The sequence below is a fragment of the Neovison vison genome, chromosome X (genome assembly GCF_020171115.1).
Source record: "Neovison vison isolate M4711 chromosome X, ASM_NN_V1, whole genome shotgun sequence".
In the NCBI taxonomy this organism is placed as follows: domain Eukaryota; kingdom Metazoa; phylum Chordata; class Mammalia; order Carnivora; family Mustelidae; genus Neogale; species Neogale vison.
In genome coordinates, this window is record NC_058105.1 from 26884989 (window position 1) to 26907010 (window position 22022).

At 39.8% G+C, this 22022-nt stretch overlaps 1 protein-coding gene across 9 annotated transcripts in view; it reads right to left on the reverse strand.

Moving 5' to 3' along the window:
• Positions 1-22022, reverse strand: part of GRIA3 (glutamate ionotropic receptor AMPA type subunit 3) — a 290604-nt gene that overhangs the window by 137117 nt on the left and 131465 nt on the right. For all 9 annotated transcript variants that reach the window (XM_044234397.1, XM_044234395.1, XM_044234396.1 and 6 more), the window contains one exon: positions 14173-14360. In XM_044234397.1, coding sequence (XP_044090332.1) covers positions 14173-14360 — 188 coding nt within the window. The remainder of the gene's footprint in view (positions 1-14172; positions 14361-22022) is intronic.

The following is a 22022-nucleotide window of genomic DNA, read 5'->3' on the forward strand; positions in this document are numbered from 1 at the left end:
TGCATGTACAAAGAAGGTGTGTTTCTCTCCTTTGTGCCTTTGAGAAAACTGCAACAAAGCAGTCTGTCAAGCAACAATTGATTTTATATTGGCCAGGGAAGGGGGAGGAGGAGCGATTTATTGAGTAGGAGGTTCTCAAGTTAAGCACAGGCAGTAGTTTGAAATAGGTCAAAAGAAGTGAAAGGGACTTGTTGGAGCTGTTGAGGACATAGCAGCGAAGGAACTTAAAAATTGTCATTAAGAAGCTTTTGATACTATCTTCTTTGACTGTCTAGTCCCCTGATGCAGTGTTCCTGGATCTTCATCTCTCAATCTAAGACACAGTGTTACTGAGGTCCTACTCTATTTTGGTTCTTCCCTCTTATTTACCTCTGTGAGTGTGTGTGTGTGTGTGTGTGTGTGTGTTTTAGATAATATCATTTTAAGGTTCTGATTTGCACATTGGTTCACCTAGTTCTGTGTCCCCATTCTTAAGACTGGCAGGCACATTGTCTGGCAACATTGAACTTTGAAAGAGATGGCACCCTTCCTGCCCCTGTCCTCAATAATGATCCACTTATACCTAGAGCTAGAATTTCCACTGTTGGGGCAATTAAAGACATGAAAACATCTGAAGTTAAGCCATGGAAATTTTAATACAATACCCATGTTTAGGAAAGACCTTTTTGGCCCACAAAATCATAATCAAAGCACCTGCCAGGCCCTAGTAAGACTCACAGATCCAGACATTTAAGGTGACTCCCCCACTTCAGTCTCCCTCTTCTTAGATGCACCTCAGATTATAGAAGAAACTTAGATCCTTTTTGAGTTCTCAAGCTCAGTGACCACACGTTCTTTTTCCTTGTTCATTTTCTCCTCCTTAAGACATGAGGTGCAATGACTCTTATGCTTGATATGTGTAGACTTGCCCTCTCTGAGGATCTTAGAATACTTGAGAGAAATAGTCTGATTCATCTTGTCACCCTGTCAGGTAAGGAAGTCTTCTTATATTTTATGGCCGGAGTCACTAAAATGATGAAAGGTGAGGTGGCTCTACAAGGTCACATGGTGATCTTGAGATAGAACTCAGCCAACTTTTGGGTCTTTGGCCTAGCACTGGATTACTTCAGAAGATATTTGTCAACTGCTATTCTTTACCCAAGTAAGGCATTACGGGGGCTCATGTGTATTTGGGAGGCTCTTTGGTAGCTATATTTATTTTTAAAGGTTGGAGAGAGACTAGTGGTACCTGGCTACTTCTTTCTTCCCCTTACCTCTACCTCTAGTGACATGACAGTAATTGTCACCAATCTCCCAAGTCCTGGTTCTGGCCTGTTGAAAGGAACCCCTTACTTGGTACTTTGTTATAACCTCTGGGCAGAGATAGATCTGGACTGAGGGAAGGCTGCCCCAACAGACATGAGATTTGACTGGAAGGGCCAATGGGGCGGTTGGTAACAAATTGACTAAGGACTCTTTCCCACACTCCATCTTATCAAAGTCCAGACCTTAGCATGGATCAGTTAATTATCATTGCCTTTCAGTGTTAGGACAGTAAAGAACTTGAGTTTGCATATTTTATTTTATTTTTTAATCATTGCACTTATTTTGCTTGGTGTCTCTCTATAGGAAATCCCAGAAATCTAAATTATTTTAAACATAAGGGTCCTGTGGCAATGGGAACAATAATTAGCTTTTGCATTGCTGTTGTAAACTGTGGTTCTTGCAGCCCTTATGAAACTGTTTGTTACAGCATCTGTTAGAATCTAGGACAAGGCTCCGGTAATCATGCAGCTGTGTGATCAACCTTCTAATTGCTACATTTTTGTTGCTCTTAATCTGGGTAAACTTCCTAATAAAGCATGATGATGATTCTAAAAAATTCATTAATGTTTACAAGGCAGTTATTCTAATGCATAGGATTTAGTCAACCTCTCAGTGCCTGCAAAGGCTTACCCAGCACATTCACTGTGTAAGCCATACAAAGGAACAGGTATCAAGGTGTTTTCCTCCCATGCTAACTGAAAATGTACTCTTTGCCTGTGGAGGGATGAAAGAGCTATGTATGGTCAATGTGTCCTTTCTATTTTTTTTTAAAGACCTGCAGTCTCACTTGATTAAGTGATGGGATCAACTCAAAACAAAAGAAAATATTTGTATTAGTTTTATTGTTGCATTTTAATTTGTTCATATCTTTAGAAGTTTGGAATAAGTTACCAGGCTTAATCCTAAAATGTTGGTGTTAATAGATGGGGGAGAAGGCCTTTTGATGGAATAAATTTTTTATTGATTATTTTTATTAACATATAAAGTATTATTTGCCCCAGGAATTCAGGTCTGTGAATCGTCAGGCTTACACATTTCACAGTACATACCCTCCCCAATGTCCATATCCCAAGCACCCTGTCTCTAACCCCTACCCCCCAGCAACCCTGAATTTGTTTTGTGAGATTAGGAGTCTCTTAGGGTTTGTCTCCCTCCTGATCCTATCTTGTTTCATTTTTTTCCTTCCCTACCCCCAAACCCCCACTCTGCCTCTCAAATTCCTCATATCAGGGAGATCATATGATAATTGTCTTTCTCTGATTGACTTATTTCACTCAGCATAATACCCTCTAGTTCCATCCACATCATTGCAAATGACACGATTTCATTTCTTTTGATGGCTGCATAGTATTCCATTGTATATATATACCACATAGTCTTTATCCATTCATCTGTTGATGGACATCTAGGTTCTTTCTACAGTTTGGCTATTGTGGACATTGCTGCTATAAACATTCGGGTGCACGTGCCCCTTCGGAGCACCACGTTTGTATCGTTAGGATATATACCCAGTAGTGTGATTGCTGGGTAGTAGAGTAGCTCTATTTTCAATGATTGAATAAATTTTTACTGTAATCTACTATGTGTGAAGGACACATGAGCAGGAGTATGACAGTGGATAAGGTTATAACAGGGACCTTATGATAGGTTTATGATGAACAAACTGCAGTTAATCAGAAGCCAACTACCAGAAATTCCTGACAGGAATTTTCCCCAGTCATATTCCAGATATTATTTTATCATTTTTCAGATATAAGGGCTGATGTGATATTTGCCTATACATAAGTGCATAACTTTCATTAACCAGAAAATCCTATTAACGGGGGCATTTGTTAATCTGTACTCTAAGGAGAGAGGTAAATGATAAACTTCCAGGTGTTTACTGGCCTTGGGGCATAGCATCTCAATTCCCCCCTCCATCTGTGTCTCCAAGGCTAAGCAAAGCTTACTGATACTGAGGTTTGCAAGAGTCACAGTCAGCAAAGAAACATTCTGTGATGGCCACCAGCCTGGCCATCTGAGAAAGCAGGAAAGTTGACTCACATAGTTTTAGATACTTATCATACTCTGCCTTCCAGAATGATTGTATTGCCTTATCACCCCTACTAGTATAGCATGAAAGACATGTCTTCCCCCCTGTCCATATCTAGAACAATGTATGGTAACATGGGTTGGGATTCAATATTTCTCGAATTGCCTACCCTGTTTTTCACCGCTCTGGGAATCATGGCCTGTTGGACCTCGGAGGGACCATCATATAGAACACAGTCATTTTACAGTTTAGGAAATGGAGGCACAGAGGGATTAAGTGACCCCTTGGAGTTCTACAGCTTGGGGCTAGAACCCAGGTCTGCCTCCAGGCCTCTGTACTCCGCTTTATAAAACTCTAAGATGTCTCCAGTCATCCCAAGGAATCCATGAGGTTACCTAATGAAAATTAATTCAAATTTGTGTTGATTTTTTAAAATAAAACCCTCAGACCTCATAGGAAATAATCAAGCAAATAATTAGATACAATTTTTTAAAATAAGGGGAGGGAACTGTTGGTTGAGGAGGAGCTGTTTCTTTTTGAGACCAAACCTTCTATCATCTGAAATAAACAATTGTCTTGCTGTTTCAAAGTAATGATCTTGAATGAGTTTTTTCTCTTTATTTTCCCAGAGGGGATTTGTTTCTGAATAGTCACAAAGCCAGTCTAGCCAGTCTAGTGTGAAGTAATGACCAGAGAATCAGACTATCCTGTTTAATAAGCTGAAGATAAAATCTCTAGATATAGAGTGCTGGTGTCTGCTACTAACTCTTAGGATAAATATCTTTGCAGTTTAGGGAACAAGTTTGTTTAAGGCTGCCAGTGAGTGCTGAAATCACCTAACACCTGGAAGACCTTTATTGCAAGTATAAGTGTGTGGCTCTGCCCATTCACGTAGGGTCTGGAGGCCAGATGTTAAGCTGGATTTAAGAGAAACAATGTCAGCTGTCAGTATCTTTAAGAAATCCAACCGTAAGTTCTGTTTCTGGGACACTGTTATGCAATTTTGTGGTGCATTTTTGATTCAGAATATTTATTAAGGTAGTCCAATATATGTTAAGTAATCGCTTTAAATCATCATGTCAGTAGGGTAAGAAATAGAGACCACAGGACATCATAATTGGTGAAGTAATTGAGAAAGGTCCCTGAAAAGGATGTATGAGGCAGCCAATTTCATTTCAGGGAGAAAACTTGAATGGCTGGATGTGGGAAAAGAAAGGGAACATCTTGTAAAATACATCAAGAGATGAAGAAAGGCCAGTGAGTTTGTTTGGTTATCTATGTCTGGAAGTATGGCCATTAGGAGACTGGGAAGAAGGGAGAAACAAAGAGAAATGTGGCCTCTCTCTCTCTCTCTCTTTTTTTTTTTTTAAAAATATTTGGGCCTTACCATGTTCCCGGGGGAAGAAGATGGAAAGACATAGGTCTTGGAAACACTTTGACGTTACATTCTCTGATGAATTAACTCATATGCAAAAATCAGCTGTGGGTTTTTCTAATTCCTTTTATTCTACCAGCACATATGTACCTTGTCTTTATTATGTTATTTTACATTTGTTGAGATATGCTGCTCTCTCATTTGATTTACATTACTAGGGGCTGTTACGGATCTTAAAAGGGAAAGAAGCAGAACTTTTGTTTCTTCTAATAGTGCTTAGTACAGTACTCTAATATAAGCCCTTGTGTGAGGTTAGCCTCAGAACAGTTGATTGACCCTTGCCTTGGAAGTGTTCCATGTAAATTACAAAGCCTGTTCCAGAGGTCTGATCCTTTTGCCTTCTTTTTTCTTCATGAGTTACCTAATTGTGCAGTGGTTTCTTAGATAGGTAAGCAATTATTTCTCCATTCTAAGAGATCCCATTCTATGTGGCCCTTTTTTCTCTCTCATGAGGATACAATCTCAGATACCCTTAGAAATCCAGGTAAATAACACCTACCAAATCCCTTATGTATCTTTTTGTTTAAAGATTCTGAAATACTTCTCATTTAGTCCACCTGTAGTCACAGGCTGGTAAATAAACAGCGCCTTGCTTTGGTTCAAGGGGTCTCCAGTGTCATTGTACTATCTCCTATCCAGTACCAGCCCACCATATATCTGAAAGTCATGGAAGACATAGACCTAAGTGTGAAGTATAGGACCACTACCATGTAATGGAAGAAAAATGCTTAGCTCTCAGCTTGTAACTATGCTTCTGAAAGGAGGTCTCTAGAAGAACTCTGGAAGTCTAAGCATAGAGAATATTTCTTAGACAAACCCTAGTGTTGAAAAGGAATTGACCAGGGGCTCCTGGGTGGCTCAGTTGGTTAAGCATCCAACTCTTGATTTTGGATCAGGTCATGATCTCCGGGTTGTGAGATGGAGCCCCACATCAGACCCTGTGCTCAAAATGAAGTCTGTTTGACATCCTTTCTCACCCTCTGCCTCTGTCCTACCCCCCATCTATTCTCTCCCCCCAAAATAAATAAATAAAATCTTAAAAAAAGAAAGGAATTGAACAAACATAGTTCTTGAGAGTATGCTGTGGCAGTGGGCATGGAAAGGAGGAGAAAATTGAATAATTTACTTCTATTTCACTGCCCCTCCAGACCCATAATTTATCTTAACCGTGTCCTCTGACCATCTTCTCCTTTGGAATTTGGATAGGGTAAAAAGGAATATCTATGGAATAAAACAAAAGATATGAAAGTAGCAGGAGGATTTTCTGGAGTAGCCTGTACCCACCTCTGAGAGACAGAAGTAGGATAAAAATCTTCCAAGAGTGATGGGCATATCACTCTCTATCCCAGTTTTACCAGATACCTGATTAACTTCCCATAGCATCTTAGCTAGTCAGGAAGAGATTCTATTACTGTGAAAAAGCACCCTCCTTAATCTGCCTCACCAAACAAATATGATAGATGACTGGAAGAGCTACATTTACACTGAATGAGCCTAGAGTGTTCAGAAAAACCTACTCTTCTGGAATAAACTGGACATTTTGACAGAGCATTTATGTTTTTAGATATGAGAGATATAGGTGAATAGGAGCAGGCTCACCCCTAATGTTTTTGAACCCATGGCAGGAATACAAATGGAGGACCACATACCCTATATTTAAATGTTAAAATGTCCAAAAACAAGGTATGCCTTGGCCTGCTTGAGTATCTCCCTGTCACCCCAAATAAAGAAATAAACTGAGGCAAGCTCAAATGGCCAGAAATTGAGTCTGTTCAGGAATAGCAGAAGAAGTACTATTCTAGGAAATGCAAACTGTAGCATGCTTCAGGTGAGTCTGTCTAGGGTATGGGGTAGGCAGTATTTGTGGGCAAGGAGTGCAAAGAGTGAGGAAGTCTAGTCAGTGTCCCAGCAATAAGTTCATTGGCTTGAGGATGAAAAGAGATTCTTGATGGATATTCATTGGTCAGGAGAGAGGTTCTGGTTTTCTGTGAAGTCAGGCATTTATGGGAGATTAGTCCTCTCAATTATTAAGTTTCATTTTCCTGAAGGCACATGCATGAGATTTTCCATTTCAGACCCTCTAGTTCCATTTTAGATTGAAATCCTTCACACACCCAAAGCTCTGCATGCCATGCCCTTGAAATAGATCAGAATGCTCAAGGACTCAGGCTCTCTCCCAGGCCAGAGCTACTACTTGTGAGATCCACACAGTCTGCTGGGGCAGAGCAGGATGGGATGGAATCGGAGCCCTGGGCTCAGAACTCCTGCCTTGTGGCTGGACCCACCTGAAGCCGGGATGGGGTGGACCTGTCAAATTCTCCAAGAAGCCAAGGACAGCAAGTTGCCAGTCCCAAGCCTCACTTTTCTGACTTGGAGTTGCCAAGAAATTCCACATGTCTTCCAAAACTACATCATTCAAGTAGTGTAGAGGGAGGGAGCGCAGTTATCTGGAGAAACATATCTGCCAAGATTCTTTGCTTAGGGTGACTTGAGGAGGCCAATTGTAAACAAAATTAGTCATTTTTCCTCTTGTTTCCTATGGCATAAGTTGTCAATCTCTCCTTCATTGCTCCTGCCCTTACCCTACTCCCCCTTAACCCTATAGGCCTTTGTGCTCTGATATGGGGAGTCCAGTTTGGCTTATGTGTCCCTCTCCCCTTTTTTCCTGGTGTCCCACCAGCTACTAACTGTTCAAAAACTCCCAATACCCAAAAGAAAAAATCCTGTCTCTGTGTTTTAGTGTTTGCAACATGAAGAGCCCTCTAAATCATGGAGCTCAAGGTAGTGGCTCCTCTAACTTGGATTTAAGGGTGATATTGGGTGGGAGTGAAGAACATTCTCAAATCTAGCAGCTGAGAAAAGCTCAGCACCCACCTCAAACACTTATCCTGTGGGCATTTATACTTTCCCAGAATGAGTCCTATTTTATGTTTGGTTTTCTGGAGGTTAATGAAGGGAAGAGGAGGCTGTCTTCCAGAATTTTCCAGTTACATTCAGCTTATTCCCTAGCAAGAGAAGTAGGAAACAGGCAACATCTAGGGCAAATGGAGATTGTGGTTCTTTACCTGAGAATTACACACAGATGGGAATGCTAGTTGCTCTGATAAAGTATCTCTCACAATTTATTCCTACTTTTGAGGGGGCCCATTGCATAAGTTGTTTTGGTCCCATAAATAAATGAACTTGTTTGTTATAAATGAGCTTTTCACCAAAGGGTGGGTTTAAGGGGCTTATTTTCAATTCCGTGTGTTAATGGAATATGGATCCTCATCAAGTGGAGAAAATATCTGTGAAATTCTTGTTGTTTATCAATGGTTGTTGTAAACAAAGCTGTTCTAGGCCTCATCAAGATGCTTATCTCTTAAAACTCCGGTTGAATCTACTTGGCTTGAAAACCTCAGTCAGACCCAAGGCTGATGAGTGCAGTGATTCACAGCCTTTGGAGTCAGACCCCCTGGGTTCAAATTATGGCTCCACCAGTTATTAGCTGTATGGCCTCTATGTCTCAGTTTCCACATCTGTAAAATGGAGATAATATTCTCATCTACCTTATAGGGCTAATATGAGGATTAACTCACATGAGATATATAAACACACATACCCACACACATTGATTAAAGTGGTATCTGGAACTTGGTAACCACTTGATTTCTATTTGTAATTAAAATGCCCAGTTGTCATAGGTGGTTTAAGGTTTTAATGCCTTTAATTATTTTAAGTGATGTTGAAAAATCTAGTTAATTCTCAGGTAGTCCTTGAGCTTATCAGTCACTGTGTGTTACCCAATGTTATACTGGTAAGAAAAATAGAGAGGTTGTCTAATGTGCTAAACTCATATTAGTGAGACCTGAGGCTAGGTCTTAAAACTCTGTTCTCATATTGAGACCTTAGATTGAACTGTATCTTGGAAAATCCACGAAGACACTGAGCAACAACAGTCCCTCAACAACTAATTTTTGCAAGCATGAAAACTTCCTTCTAGTGGACAAACAACTATGGTTACTGGTTATTGAGTGCCTACTGGATGCAAGCGCTGTGCCAGGTGCTCTCCACAGATCCGTCAGATCTTATCTGATCCTCACAACACTTGAGGATCACATGAAAGGAAGGGAGTGGAATGGTCTTTCAAGATAAGAAAGTTGAGCCTCAAAGAAATTAAGTCACTTTTTTCAAAGTCATGCAAAAGGGAAATAATAGAGCTAGGATTTGAAGTCAAGCCTATCTGATTACCAGGCTGGTGTTTATTCAACTCTACCAAAAACAAGATCTTCCAGGAAGAGGAAATGCTAACACAAACTGTCTCGTGGACTGGTATGTCAGTTAAATGTTCTATAAGGAATGTTGAGAGTTAGGGCTGGGGCAAAGGGGGAGAAAACAGAGGGGAGCAACTGGATGGTACCACTCTGTACTGAGTGAAGAGTGAGGCCAGGAGTAGGCATAAGGCTATATAACATTTTTAATTCACTTGACCTAGGTCTAGCCATAGGCAACAGTGCTCTAGTGACCCCAATTGCTACACACACTTTGGAGTGAGCACGGCCTCTTTTGTGTGATAGCCTCATACTTTAGAAAGGCCCCTAATAGTGTTCATCTTGCTTAAATTGTTACTTTTAGAGACCTGACTTCCTAACTTGGATGTTTCATTCTTAAAATTACTGTCTTTGAAGTGACAGAGTTCTCAAATGAAAGGAGCCTGAAGGATTGACCTGCTTTAGGATTCTGTCCTTAAGAAGTGTTCCTTTCACATCATCCACAATGAGGTGATTTTTGCCTGAAATATTTCCAGGAGAAATATAATCTGTATTTTTCCTGAGAGTAGCACATTGCCACATGTTGGTTTGGGCCCCACCAAGTTTGCATATGCCGTAATTCAAATAGGGGCTGGCCTGAGATTTCCCTTTGAATTATCTATGAAAATAATTAAAACACAATAAAGCCCTAAGGGGGATGTTTAAATGCCTTTAAAGAGACAAACTTTTAGATATCCATTGGAAAGGCAACTTGGGAAATACCCTTATCTGTTCATTAAAATAAATCTTCTAAAATGTTATTTACTTGGCAACAGACAGGATTAGCTCAGAATATTAGTCTGTTCTCAAAAACAATCTTAAAACTTTCTAGATTTGACTTTTTCCTACTCTGGAATAGTCCCACATCCATATTGCCTCAACTGGTGAGCTTTTACTTTCTTTCTTCCAGTTTCTTCTCTCCTTGTAATGAGTCCTTTTAAATTTTGACTCTCTCTCTAGTCCTAGTTAAGCTCATTTGCTCTGGTCTTGTCCTCGGGCAGGCAGAGTGGTTTGGCCAGTGTCCTCTTTATGATAACTCTTTATACTTGAGGATGGTGATGAAACTGCCTTTTAGTTCTCTTTCACCAACCTTAACAGCCCAAACACCAGGTAGCCTTTCCTTGTAGGGCCCATTTTCTAATGCTTTAATCATTTTCTGCTGCTCCACTCTGGATCTTCTCCCATTGCTTTGCAAGTGTTTTCCAACATAATCTGATGAACAAGCCTAATCTAGGATTTGGCTTTGACTAAATATTTAATAAATGACTTAGAAATTAAGGAAAGTGGGTCAGTGTAGGGGCAAGAGCACTGGACTAGGAGTCAGAAGACCTGAGTTTTGTCCCTGCTTAGCCACTTACTAGGAATGAGCGGAGCACCACATTTGGACAAATCATCAAAGTGTCACTAAGTGTCCATTGCTTTATTTTCCCTGTGATGTAGATGAGAAAACTGAGGCATAGATATTTTCATTGTTCAAGACCACATAGCTACATAAAATTCAGAGCTCTGCCCTGCCTGCCTCCCATAGTGATGCTCAAATGAGATAATGTATGTGAAAACACGTCATTCAGCACCAAAGCACTACCCAAACACCATGTGTCAGACATCTTCTAAAAGCTTTGCCTATATTATTAAGTCATTAATGGGCAGTTACCATTCCCATTTTACAACCAGGAAATGGAGGCACAGAGAGTTGAACAACTTGCCCCAGGTCACGCACCTAGTGACAGAATCCATGCCGACTGGCTCCAAAGTCCACGTTCTGAAACTCTCTGTTCTGCTGCCTCCCCAAATAAAGTTAAAATGTGGAACAGAGCCATATCACGTTATGGGGCCTGACTTTTAAAAGCAGTCCACATGTATATGCTACGGGGATGAAGGATCTACTCTGTCACAGGTAGGTAAGTCCATGAGAGGCAACCTTTTCCAAAGTGAATGTTTAGATTTGTCATTGTAGGAAGGCAGCTGTCCACCAACAGGGAGGGCCTCATGAACACAGTACAGTAATTGGAATGCTGTATCTGGTCAGGTCAGTGCTTCATTCAGCCTAGTACACCTAAATCTTCCTATACAAAGTGCTCTTCATTTTTAGATTCAAAATCTGCAGTTTCTAAATATTCTCTGTGAACCCTGACTGTCTTTCATGGTTTCTTTCATCTGTCTCTAGGTCTTTTTTCTATGTTAATTCTTAGAGGTGTTAAGTGTGAATACTTTCCTTAGAGATGAACTGTTAAATAGTGATATTAGTACCTCTTTTGAGTCTTTTTTTTTTCTGCTGTTGTCTGAGAGTTGGAAAGAGTTCAAGAAAAAGCTTTGGAAAGACATGTTAGAAGAATTCGTATTTACCCTCTAAGGGTTTGAACATTCACAGGGAAATTAGAACCTATATCATAAAATGGGGAGATTATGATATATAACACTATATTGGAGACCTGTTTATATTTGAAAAATTGCACCGTATTGATGTCTTTTCATTCACACCCATGGGATATAGAGTACAATACAAACTTTGTGCCAAAATCAAATCTGCAGGGAATAGCGCTATGTTGGTGCAACAGGCTCTTCTACCCCAAACAGTGGCATGAAGTATCATTTGTGGCTTTCTTTTATGAAAATCACCTCAATCAAAGTTGAAAACACCTTTGGAGGATATGGCCATATTTTATAAGAACATGGTAATGATTGAATTATAAATGTCATCATTCTAACCAGGATCTGTATTGTGAATTAGGATAAATTTGTCAAAAGAATGGTTAGGAACCAACAAAAAAAGTGACATCTCTGTATCTTAGCATTCAGTTAATTTTTTCAAATTTTCCCCTAAAGAAGCATCATGTTGAATTTGTTGCTTAATTTAAATAATTTGTTTAATGAGAAATCTATTTTTATATAAAAAATAAATTATGGCGAATTCATGTTATCATCAGAATAGGTTTGAGCAGAGAGCCCCCATCTTAAACCTTTAGGAAATGTGTGCTTTAGTAATCTTATGTGGCTGCAGGCAATTTTTTGCCTCTTATTGGAAGCACTGCAAAATCATAGTGAAACTTACTAAGAATGTGCTGGTTCAATATTAATTCATTCATCCATCCATTCATTCATCCACCCACCCATCCATTGCTATGTGCCAGGTACTCTTTTGGACACTGGAAATATGACTGCAAATAAGACAATTGTGGTGCCTACCTCATAGTAGGAGAAATTCCTTAAATGGCAGAGAAAACATTGAGTTGGTAGTTCTATAACAATTCTTTGAAAGAGGGGAAAAGAATAAGTGAAATGAACTCTTTAGCCTTAACTGGATGTTGCTAAAACCTTTCTTTGAAACTTGTTCAGAAAAATTGTATAGAAAGTATATTGAGGGATACTGTGAATGTACATATAGAAGCAAGGAAGATAGAAAGTGATACATGAAAAGAGAGAAAGGGGCTTTTGAATAATGTTAGCTTAGTTTTCCTGAAAGCTTGGTAATAATGACTTTTTTTCCAGACATAACAGTTTATGTCTCTTGGAGCAATTACACCAATCATGGGAGATAGAGCATGCTTTATTTTCCCTGTGATGTAGATGAGAAAACTGAGGCATAGATATTTTCATTGTTCAAGACCACATAGCTACATAAGATTCAGAGCTCTACCCACTGCGTTTTCTATTACATCATGCTGAAAAATCCCAACCTCCAGTGTAAGACCCTATAAAACCTAGAAGACTTAACTGAATATGACATATTCAAGAAACCAAAGTTCCTGATACAAAAGAAGGAAAACAAAGTACAACAAGGAAGATGTCCCTGTGCTTTAGGCTATTAAGTAGGTCACCCACTAAAAGGCTATTTTGGTATAAAATTTTAGAGGGCATGTAGTACATACACCACCATCACTGACCTGATTCTTCACTTTCAAGATCTAACAAAATCAAAGGCTTTTTTTTTTTTTTTTAGAAGGGAGGGGTGGATCATTTGGGTAGCTCAAGAGAATGTTAGTTGGGAAATTTGATTTAGCCAGGGTATGCTCTAGATTTCCTGTGAGATGCGTTTCACTAGAGGTGATACGGTTCTCAGGAAGGAGGCGGCTTCATATCTCCATGATGCAGGCTCAGCAATTTCACTCTTCCTTCCTCTCTTTCTCAATCTCTCTCCCTCCTTTTCTCTCTCCTCTTCCCTTCCCTTCCCTATTATTATTTTTTTTTTGCATTGTCTTCTTATCGGGGGATATCTGACAAATTGTTAATATTTAATTTGCTATAAAAACAGCTCTCCCAGTCAATGGCTGCTCACTATAATTTCAATCTCCCAAGCTGTTTTGGCCCCAGGTACACTGGGATCGAATTAAAATGGAAATGTTTCCTCTACAGTTTTGTTTATGGCAGCACAGGCACTCTGTTATTAACTGGAAAATTGAGACTTCTAAGGAAAATAATAAACCTTCACGACATTTCAATTTGAAACAGAGTATTCATCTGGCTTAGGGTGAAACATTTTTTCCAATATTTTTTAGTCTTAAATTTAAATACCCAAGCTTGGTAATGAAAACATTTGGGCCCATTGAATTGTATTCTTCCCCCAATCTAATTCTTTTTCAATTCGTTCACATTTTAAAAGCCATAAACACTTTTTTTCTCTTGTATGCCATCTTACAAGAGTGTCTAAATTACGTGTACACATTCTCTCTGTTTTTCTCTGGAACCGGAGGGCTATTCTACAAAAATATCCACAAATTTGAACCTAGGGAGGACTCCATTGACACTCTGCAACTACCCACGCCCCAGGAAACAAAACTCTTCCCTTCTGTCCTGCCTAATCCCTTGTCTGGTCAGCGCTGGGAGTGAAGGTATGGAAAAGGAAGGGGATTACTTTGAAGTAGTCAGCGATCTAGAAACTGAAGTGTGATAGGTAGCATTAAATTGCAGAGACTTCCAGATTAATTATGGTATGCAATTTTCAACAGCTTAGTTTTTTTTTTCCCTGCAGCCACTGGGGAAGAAAAAAGATTAGAGAGACTATCAAAATCTGTTGGCCTATCTAGTCTGTTGGCTAATTTATTAGCTATGGGAGCTGCCTAAGGTTTATGATTTAGCATGTTGGTTGGGGGTAGAATAAATCTCAAATGTACCTGTTCCAAAATTGTGTTAATCCTTTCGACTTCACAGTCAATCAGGTATCGTTTTTCCTGCCTCCTGTCCATTTCTTCAATGATGCGCCGGAATTCTTGGACGTCTTTTATGTTTCCCACAGATCTGGCTGTCACTTGCCAGTTGTTTTGCACTGCTGCTTCCATAATCGCTTGGAGAATAGAAAATCCTGAAAGAAGGAAGAAAAACGATGATGTTTTTCTTTTTAAACTCTTCCTGTATTAAAGGTTCTATGTGTATTTATTACAGTCCGTTGGGTCCCTTCATATCTTACACACTGTGGAAAGCAGGCTTACTTATGACTCCAGACTTGACCATCCAGACAGTCAGCATCTCTATCTTTATTTTTAAAAAGATTTTATTTATTTATTTATGAGATAGAATGAGCAGGGGAGAGGGAGAAGCAGACTCCCCACTGAGAAGGGATCTCAATGCAGGGGCTTGATCCCAGGACCCTGAGATCATGACCTGAGTCAAAGGCAGATGATTACCCGAATGAGCCACCCGGGCACCCTCTATATTGATTTAAGGAAGATTCTACAACTCGTGGCCACCAAGCTGGGCCAGATTCAAGCAATCATAGCTGAATTATAGTACCTAACTATTTTGATTGACATGCATTATCAAAACATCTATGGAATGAATGCTAAAGCTTTTTCCTTGTTTTTGGCCTCAACATTTCCTGTTGCAGCTCCTGTCTTTGATCTTCCACTAAACATTTTTTCGGAACGAGACAGTGTATGTAGAGATAGAACCTTATAACATGGTTGGTTCTTACATGATTATGACTATCCAACAAGATAAATTATGTCTCCCAAGTAAAAGAACTAAGAAAACCTGACAAACACAATTTCTAACAAAGGTATCATACTGGTCCTTTGATCCCAGAATTATGAAAAAGTTCAGTCATGTTAAGTCTTCCTCAGTTCTTCCCCTATTTATTTATTTATTTATTTATTTATTTATTTGGACAGAGATCACAAGTAGATGGAGAGGCAGGCAGAGAGAGAGAGAGAGAGAGAGAAACAGGCTCCCTGCTGAGCAGAGATCCCCATGCAGGACTCGATCCCAAGACCCTGAGATCATGACCTGAGCCGAAGGCAGCGGCTTAACCCACTGAGCCACCCAGGCGCCCTCTTCCCCTTTTTAAATTAAATTTACTAGGGATTATTGGTTCCTTTTTAGTTAATTTACATCTGACAACTAATTAAATGGGAAAGATGGAAAAGGTGTGATGTTTGAATTCTGGGTAACGCTTTTGGAGGTGGGGTTTGAGAAGTTGGGAAGAGCAGTATGTCTTAAAGTATGAGCCACGGAATAGCACAGGGTTTTCTATGTACTGGTCTTTTCAAGTACTTATGTCTCTAATATTATATCAGGTCTATATTTTTGCTTCTGGTAGGAATTCATAATCTGAGTATAATTTCATCAAGTATAGATATCACTTTTGGGGGATCCAGTCAAAAGCAGCTCCCTTCTTCCCATAAATTTAATTGTTTTCCATTTATATTTAGGCAATAACTAATGGAAATGGGTAACGGGAGTGATCTGCAAAGCCAGAATGATCTGTGGCATGACCCTTTGGCCAGTGGAGCAGTGGAGGACAGATGAAGATCACGTGCCCTTTGAACACATTCCAGGACCCGTCCTGTAATGTAAGCAAGCTATGGTCGGGAATCTTCATCACAGCACCATAGAAAATGGTATTGACATTTGGAGAGCATGCTTTAGGGAGATGGCAGCAGTGACTCAGCCGGTCATTATGACTCCTTTGTGTGCTGGGTGTATGCAGGAAGAAGATCACAAATGAGACCCAAGCACTTGGTAATTTCCAAATGAGCAATTTCAGCATAGGAGCTCAAAATTACAGATCAGAGTAAATTACCATTGCTTTAAATGTTAATTCTTACTCTTTTTAAACCAACCACGCATATTTATTTTTCAGATTTACATTTTTGTGTGGGTTTTCTGTGTGCTCTCTGCTTCAGTGGGACTTGAGGGCACATGGTGGGCCAAAGCATGGGATTAAAAATAAACAGGAAGAAGGAGATTAAAAAATTTGAAAATCTTTCTTAAGCAGTGTACAATAAAATCTCATTATTTTGAATCCTACTAATTAAGAATTTATGAAATTCAGGAAGGACGAGGTTGAATTTTACTTCTGTACTATTATGAAGAAAGTATGGCTGAATAATAATGGAAAGGAAACAACATCAGGAAGTCTCTGATATGTTCAAACTTTTTAAAAGATCCTTTAGCAAAAGACAAGGTTTTTTGAGTATTGAGTCAAAATCTACTTTTTTTAAAAAAAAAAAAAAGATTTTATCTATTTGAGAGAGACAGGGATAGCAAGCGAGCACATGAACGGGGAGGAGAGGGAGAATCAGTCTTCCTGTTCTGGGAACAGGAAGCTGGGAGCCGGCTGTGGGGCTTAATCCCAGGACCCCAGGATCATGATCTGAGCCGAAGGAAGATGCTTAACTGACTGAGCCACCCAGGTACCCCATCAAAATCTATACTCCTACCATTTCTGTTTGCTAGTCCTATTTCACTACTTAGAGTGACACAGAGAACTTTAATCCCTTTGCCATATGGCAGTCCACATTTTAAAAAAATTTTTTATAACTTTTAAAAAATCTAATTAATTAGTTAATTAATTTTTAAAATAAGCATATAATGTATTTTTATCCCCAGGGGTACAGGTCTGTGAATTGCCAGGTTTACACACTTCACAGCACTCACCATAGCACATACCCTCTCCAATGTCCATAACCCCACCTCCCTCTCCCGACCCCTATCCCCCCAGCAACCCTCAGTTTTTTTTGTGAGATTAAGAGTCACTTATGGTTTGTCTCCCTCCCAATGCCATCTTGTTTCATTCATTCTTCTCCTACCCCCTTAAGCCCCCATGTTGCATCTCCACTTCCTCATATCAGGGAGATCATATGATAGTTGTCTTTCTCTGATTGACTTATTTCGCTACGCATGATACCCTCTAGTTCCATCCATGTTGTCACAAATGGCAAGATTTCATTTCTTTTGATGGCTGCATACATTTTTTAATGACAGATAACGTATCTTCCCTTATTTTTCTTTTCTTCAGACAAGAGATGTCCCAATACTACAACAGTTATTTTTACAACATGATGATAAGTTCCCTCACTGTTCAGTCTCTCTCTTATGGTTATTTGTCAATATTTTATTGACCTGGATAAATCAGATGTGATCTGACCAGTGTGGATGACAACGGGATTATTGCCTGCTTTGATTTGGGCTGTTATTTTGGCAGCCTAGGATTGTTAATATTTTTATTTATTTATTTAAAAGATGTTTAAGGATTTTATTTATTTGAGAGAAAGTACCAACGAGAGAGCACAGGCAGGGGGAGTGGTACAGGGAGAAAAGGCAGAGGGAGAAAAGCAGACTGCCCACTGAGCAGGGAGCCTGATGCAAAGGTTTCATTCCAGAACCCTGGGATCATGACCTGAGCTGAAGGTAGATGCTCAACAGACTGAGACAGCCAGGTGCCCCAGGATTGCTAATATATTTTTTTAAATTTAATTTAATTTTTTCAGTGTTCCAAGATTCATTGTTTATGTACCACACCCAGTGCTCCATGCAATATGTGCCCTCCTTAATATCCACCACCAGGCCCTCCCAAACCCCAATACCCTTCCCCTCCAAAACCCTCAGTTTGTTTCTTAGAGTCCACAGTCTCTTATGGTTCATCTCCCCCTCCGATTTCCCCCCCTCACTTCTCTCCTTCACCCAATGTCCTCTGTGTTATTCCTTATGCTCCACAAGTAAGTGAAACCATATGATAATTGACACTCTCTGCTTGACTTATTTCACTCAGCATAATCTCCTCCAGTCCCATCCATGTTGATACAAGAGTTGGGTATTCATCCTTTCTGATGGAGACATAATACTCCATTGTATATATGGACCATATCTTCTTTAAACATTCATCTGTTGAAGGGCATCTTGGCTTTTTCCACAGTTTGGTGACTGTGGCCATTGCTGCTATGAACAATGGGGTACAGATGGCCCTTCTTTTAACTACATCTGTATCTTTGGGGTAAATACCCAGTAGTGCAATTGCAGGGTCATAGGGTAGCTCTATTTTTAATTTCTTAAGGAACCTCCACACTATTTTCCAAAGTGGCTGCACCAACTTGCATTCCCACCAACAGTGTAAGAGGGTTCCCCTTTCTCCATATCCTCTCCGACACTTGTTGTTTACTGTCTTATTAATTTTGGCCATTCTAACTGGGGTAAGGTGGTATCTCAATGTGGTTTTGATTTGAATCTCTCTGAAGGGTGGTTCAACATTCGCAAATCAATCAATGTGATAGAACAAATCAGTAAGAGAAGAGAGAAGAACCACATGGGCCTCTCAATTGATGCAGAAAAAACATTGACAAGATGCAGCATCTGTTCCTGATTAAAACACTTCGAAGTATAGGGATACAGGGAACAGTCCTCAACTTCATAAAATCTATCTATGAAAAACCCACAGCAAATATCATTTTCAATGGGGAAAAGCTGGCAACCTTCCCTCTGAGATCAGGAACACGACAAGGATGCCCACTCTGGACACTGTTGTTCAACATAGTACTAGAAGTCTTAGCAACCAGACAACAAAAAGAAATAAAAGGTATTCAAATTGGCAAAGAAGAAGTCAAACTCTCTCTCTTTGCAGATGACATGATACTTTTTATGGAAAACCCAAAAGACTCCACCTCCAATCTACTAGAACTCATACAGCAATTCAGTAATGTGGCAGGATACAAAGTCAATGCACAAAAATTAGTTGCTTTCTTATACACTAACAATGAAAATATAGAAAGGGAAATTAGAGAATCGAGTCCATTTATGATAGCACCGAGAACCATAAGATACCAGGGAATAAACCTAACCAAAGAGGTAAAGGATCTGTGCTTGAGGAACTACAGAACACTCATGAAAGACATTGAAGAAGACACAAAAAGATGGAAAAGCATTCCATGCTCATGGATTGGAAGAATAAACATTGTTAAAATGTCCATACTGCCTAGAGCAATCTATACTTTCAATGCCATCCCGATCAAAATACCAGTGGCGTTTTTCAAAGAGCTGGAACAAAGAAATCTAAAAATTTTTAAAAGATTTTATGTATTTATTTGACATACAGAGATCACAAGTAGGCAGAGAGGCAGGCAGAGAGAGAGAGGAAGTAGGCTCCTCAAGGAACAGAGAGCCCAATGCGGGGCTCGATCCCAGGACCCTGGGGTCATGATCTGAGCCGAAGGCAGAAATCTAAAATTTGAATGGAACCAGAAGAGACCCCGAATTGCTAAGGAAATGTTGAAAAAGAAAAACAGAACTGGGGGTATCACGTTGCCTGATTTTAAGCTTTACTACAAAGCTGTGATCACCAAGACAGCATGATACTGGCACAAAACAGACACACAGACCAGTGGAACAGAGTAGAGAGCCCAGATATGGACCCTCAACTTTATGGTCAAATAATCTTCAACAAAGCAGGAAAAAATATCCAGTGGAAAAAAGACAGTCTCTTCAATAAATGGTGCTGGGAAAATTAGACAGCTGTGTGTAGAAAAATGAAACTCGACCATTCTCTTACACCATACACAAAGATAAACTTAAAATGGTTAAAAGACCTCAATGTGAGGAAGGAATCCATCAGAATCCTAGAGGACACCATAGGAAGTAACCTCTTCGACACTGGCCACAGCAACTTCTTTCAAGATATGTCTCCAAAGGCAAAGGAAACAAAAGTGAAAATGAACTTTTGGGACTTTATCAAGATCAAAATCTTCTGCACAGCAAACAGTCAGCAAAACAAAGAGGCAAGCCACGGGATGGGAGAAGATACTTGCAAATGACAGTACAGACAAAGGGCTGATATCCAAGACCTATAAAGAACTCCTCAAACTCAACACACACAAAACAGATAATCACATCAAAAATGGGCAGAAGACATGAACAGACATTTCTTCAAAGAAAACATCAAATGGATTGCTAATATTTTTAAATCGCCACGTTATACTATTAATTGACACCGAGCTCGGATTCAATTAAAACATGTCGGTTCTCACCATAAAAGCTTTGCCATGTAACAGCTCATTTTCCATGTATCAAAATTTGTTCCATTCCAACCTGCTTTTGTCTTCCTTTCTTTAATTCCTCACCTCATACCAGTTTGTATTTCTCTTCTGTTTTTACATTCACTCAAATCTGGAAGATGGTTTTGCACATGTATCCAGTACTCTCATTGTTACCTGCTCAAGGTAACTAACTATACCTGTGTCTCTTTTTCTGCTACCTATACATCTTTGTGGATGACTCTCTTCCCTTATGAAACTTCCCTAACTGAACTCTCACTCATTTCTCCAGAGACGAGTAGGCTTAAAAGTAAAGGAAATCAGTTCTAAGCAACAAAGAAGTTGATTGGAAGGACAGTATGACAGGCGTTTAAAAATTCCAAATAAAACTGTATAAATAAATTCTAGTACAGGTGCTTGGAATGCTATGCTGCTGTTAAAAAGATGGCCTAATGTCTAGATAACAGAAGAAAGGACTTCTGAGTATACTTTTATGGAGAAGAAAGCTGAGAATAGCACTTATACTATAATTCTATTTTTGTAAAGAAAAGCCTCATCTATTTGTATATGTATAGGAAGAATTCAAAGGAGTTGGCAGTAGTTATCTCTGAGGTTTGGGATTACCAAGAAGTCCTATTTCACCACTCCTTATTTATGGAATGTTTGACTATCCTAAAAGAAGGAGTTATTATTTTCTGTAAGCACAACAACAATAAAAATGAAAAACTATGGGTGCCTGGGTGGCTCAGTGGGTTAAGCCTCTGCCTTCAGCTCGGGTCATGATCTCAGGGTCATGGGATCGAGTCCTTCATTGGGCTCTCTGCTCGGCAGGGAGCCTGCTTCCTCCTCTCTCTCTGCCTGCCTCTCTGCCTACTTGTGGTTTCTGTCTGTCAAATAAATAAATAATCTTAAAAAAAGATGAAAAAATATGACTCATGCGGTCTTCTCTGAAGGTAAGCTCCTGGAAGACACAGGTGACAGATGAGCACAGCTCTGTATGCTGCCTACTGCCACCAATAAGTGGTCTCTTAAGAAACAGTGATTTCATAGATCTTTGTGTACTTTTGTTCTTTGAATCATGTGAGTGCCCTACCTATTCAAAACTTAAATTGAGAAAACCCCTGACTTTTTAATGAGCTGGCGTCTGGGCCCTTCTGGGCAATGAGCCTTGCTTATATTTTCTGAGCAAGTCAGCACTATGGCTTCATGCTGCAGTGTTTTTCACCATGCAGAGTTTCCCTGTGTCCACTGGGGCACATGGCCACGTACTTGACAGCCCTGGGGGCAATGATCACCTCAATTTAAAGATTTTTATTTATTTATTTGACAGACAGAGATCACAAGTAGACAGAGAGGAAGGCAGAGAGAGAGAGGAAGGGAAGCAGGCTCCCTGCTGAGCAGAGAGCCCCATGCTGGGCTTGATCCCAGGACTCTGGGATCATGACCTGAGCCGAAGGCAGAGGCTTTAACCCGCTGAGCCACCCAGGCACCCCAACCTCAATTTAGTATATATCCGTGAGTAACCTCCCCAAAAGCTCTTATTTGTTTTTGTACCTAATTTATTATATAGTTTGACTGTTCCCTGTTGCAGCTGCCCGAAGAGAGTAAATATGAGTTTGAGGGTGGAAAAAAAAAAAAAAGAGAAAAGTTCGTTGCTGGAGACAGAGTCAAAGCAGGCGTTGGTGCTTGTAGGAGGTGAGGTGTTTAACAAAGCCCTGGCTTTT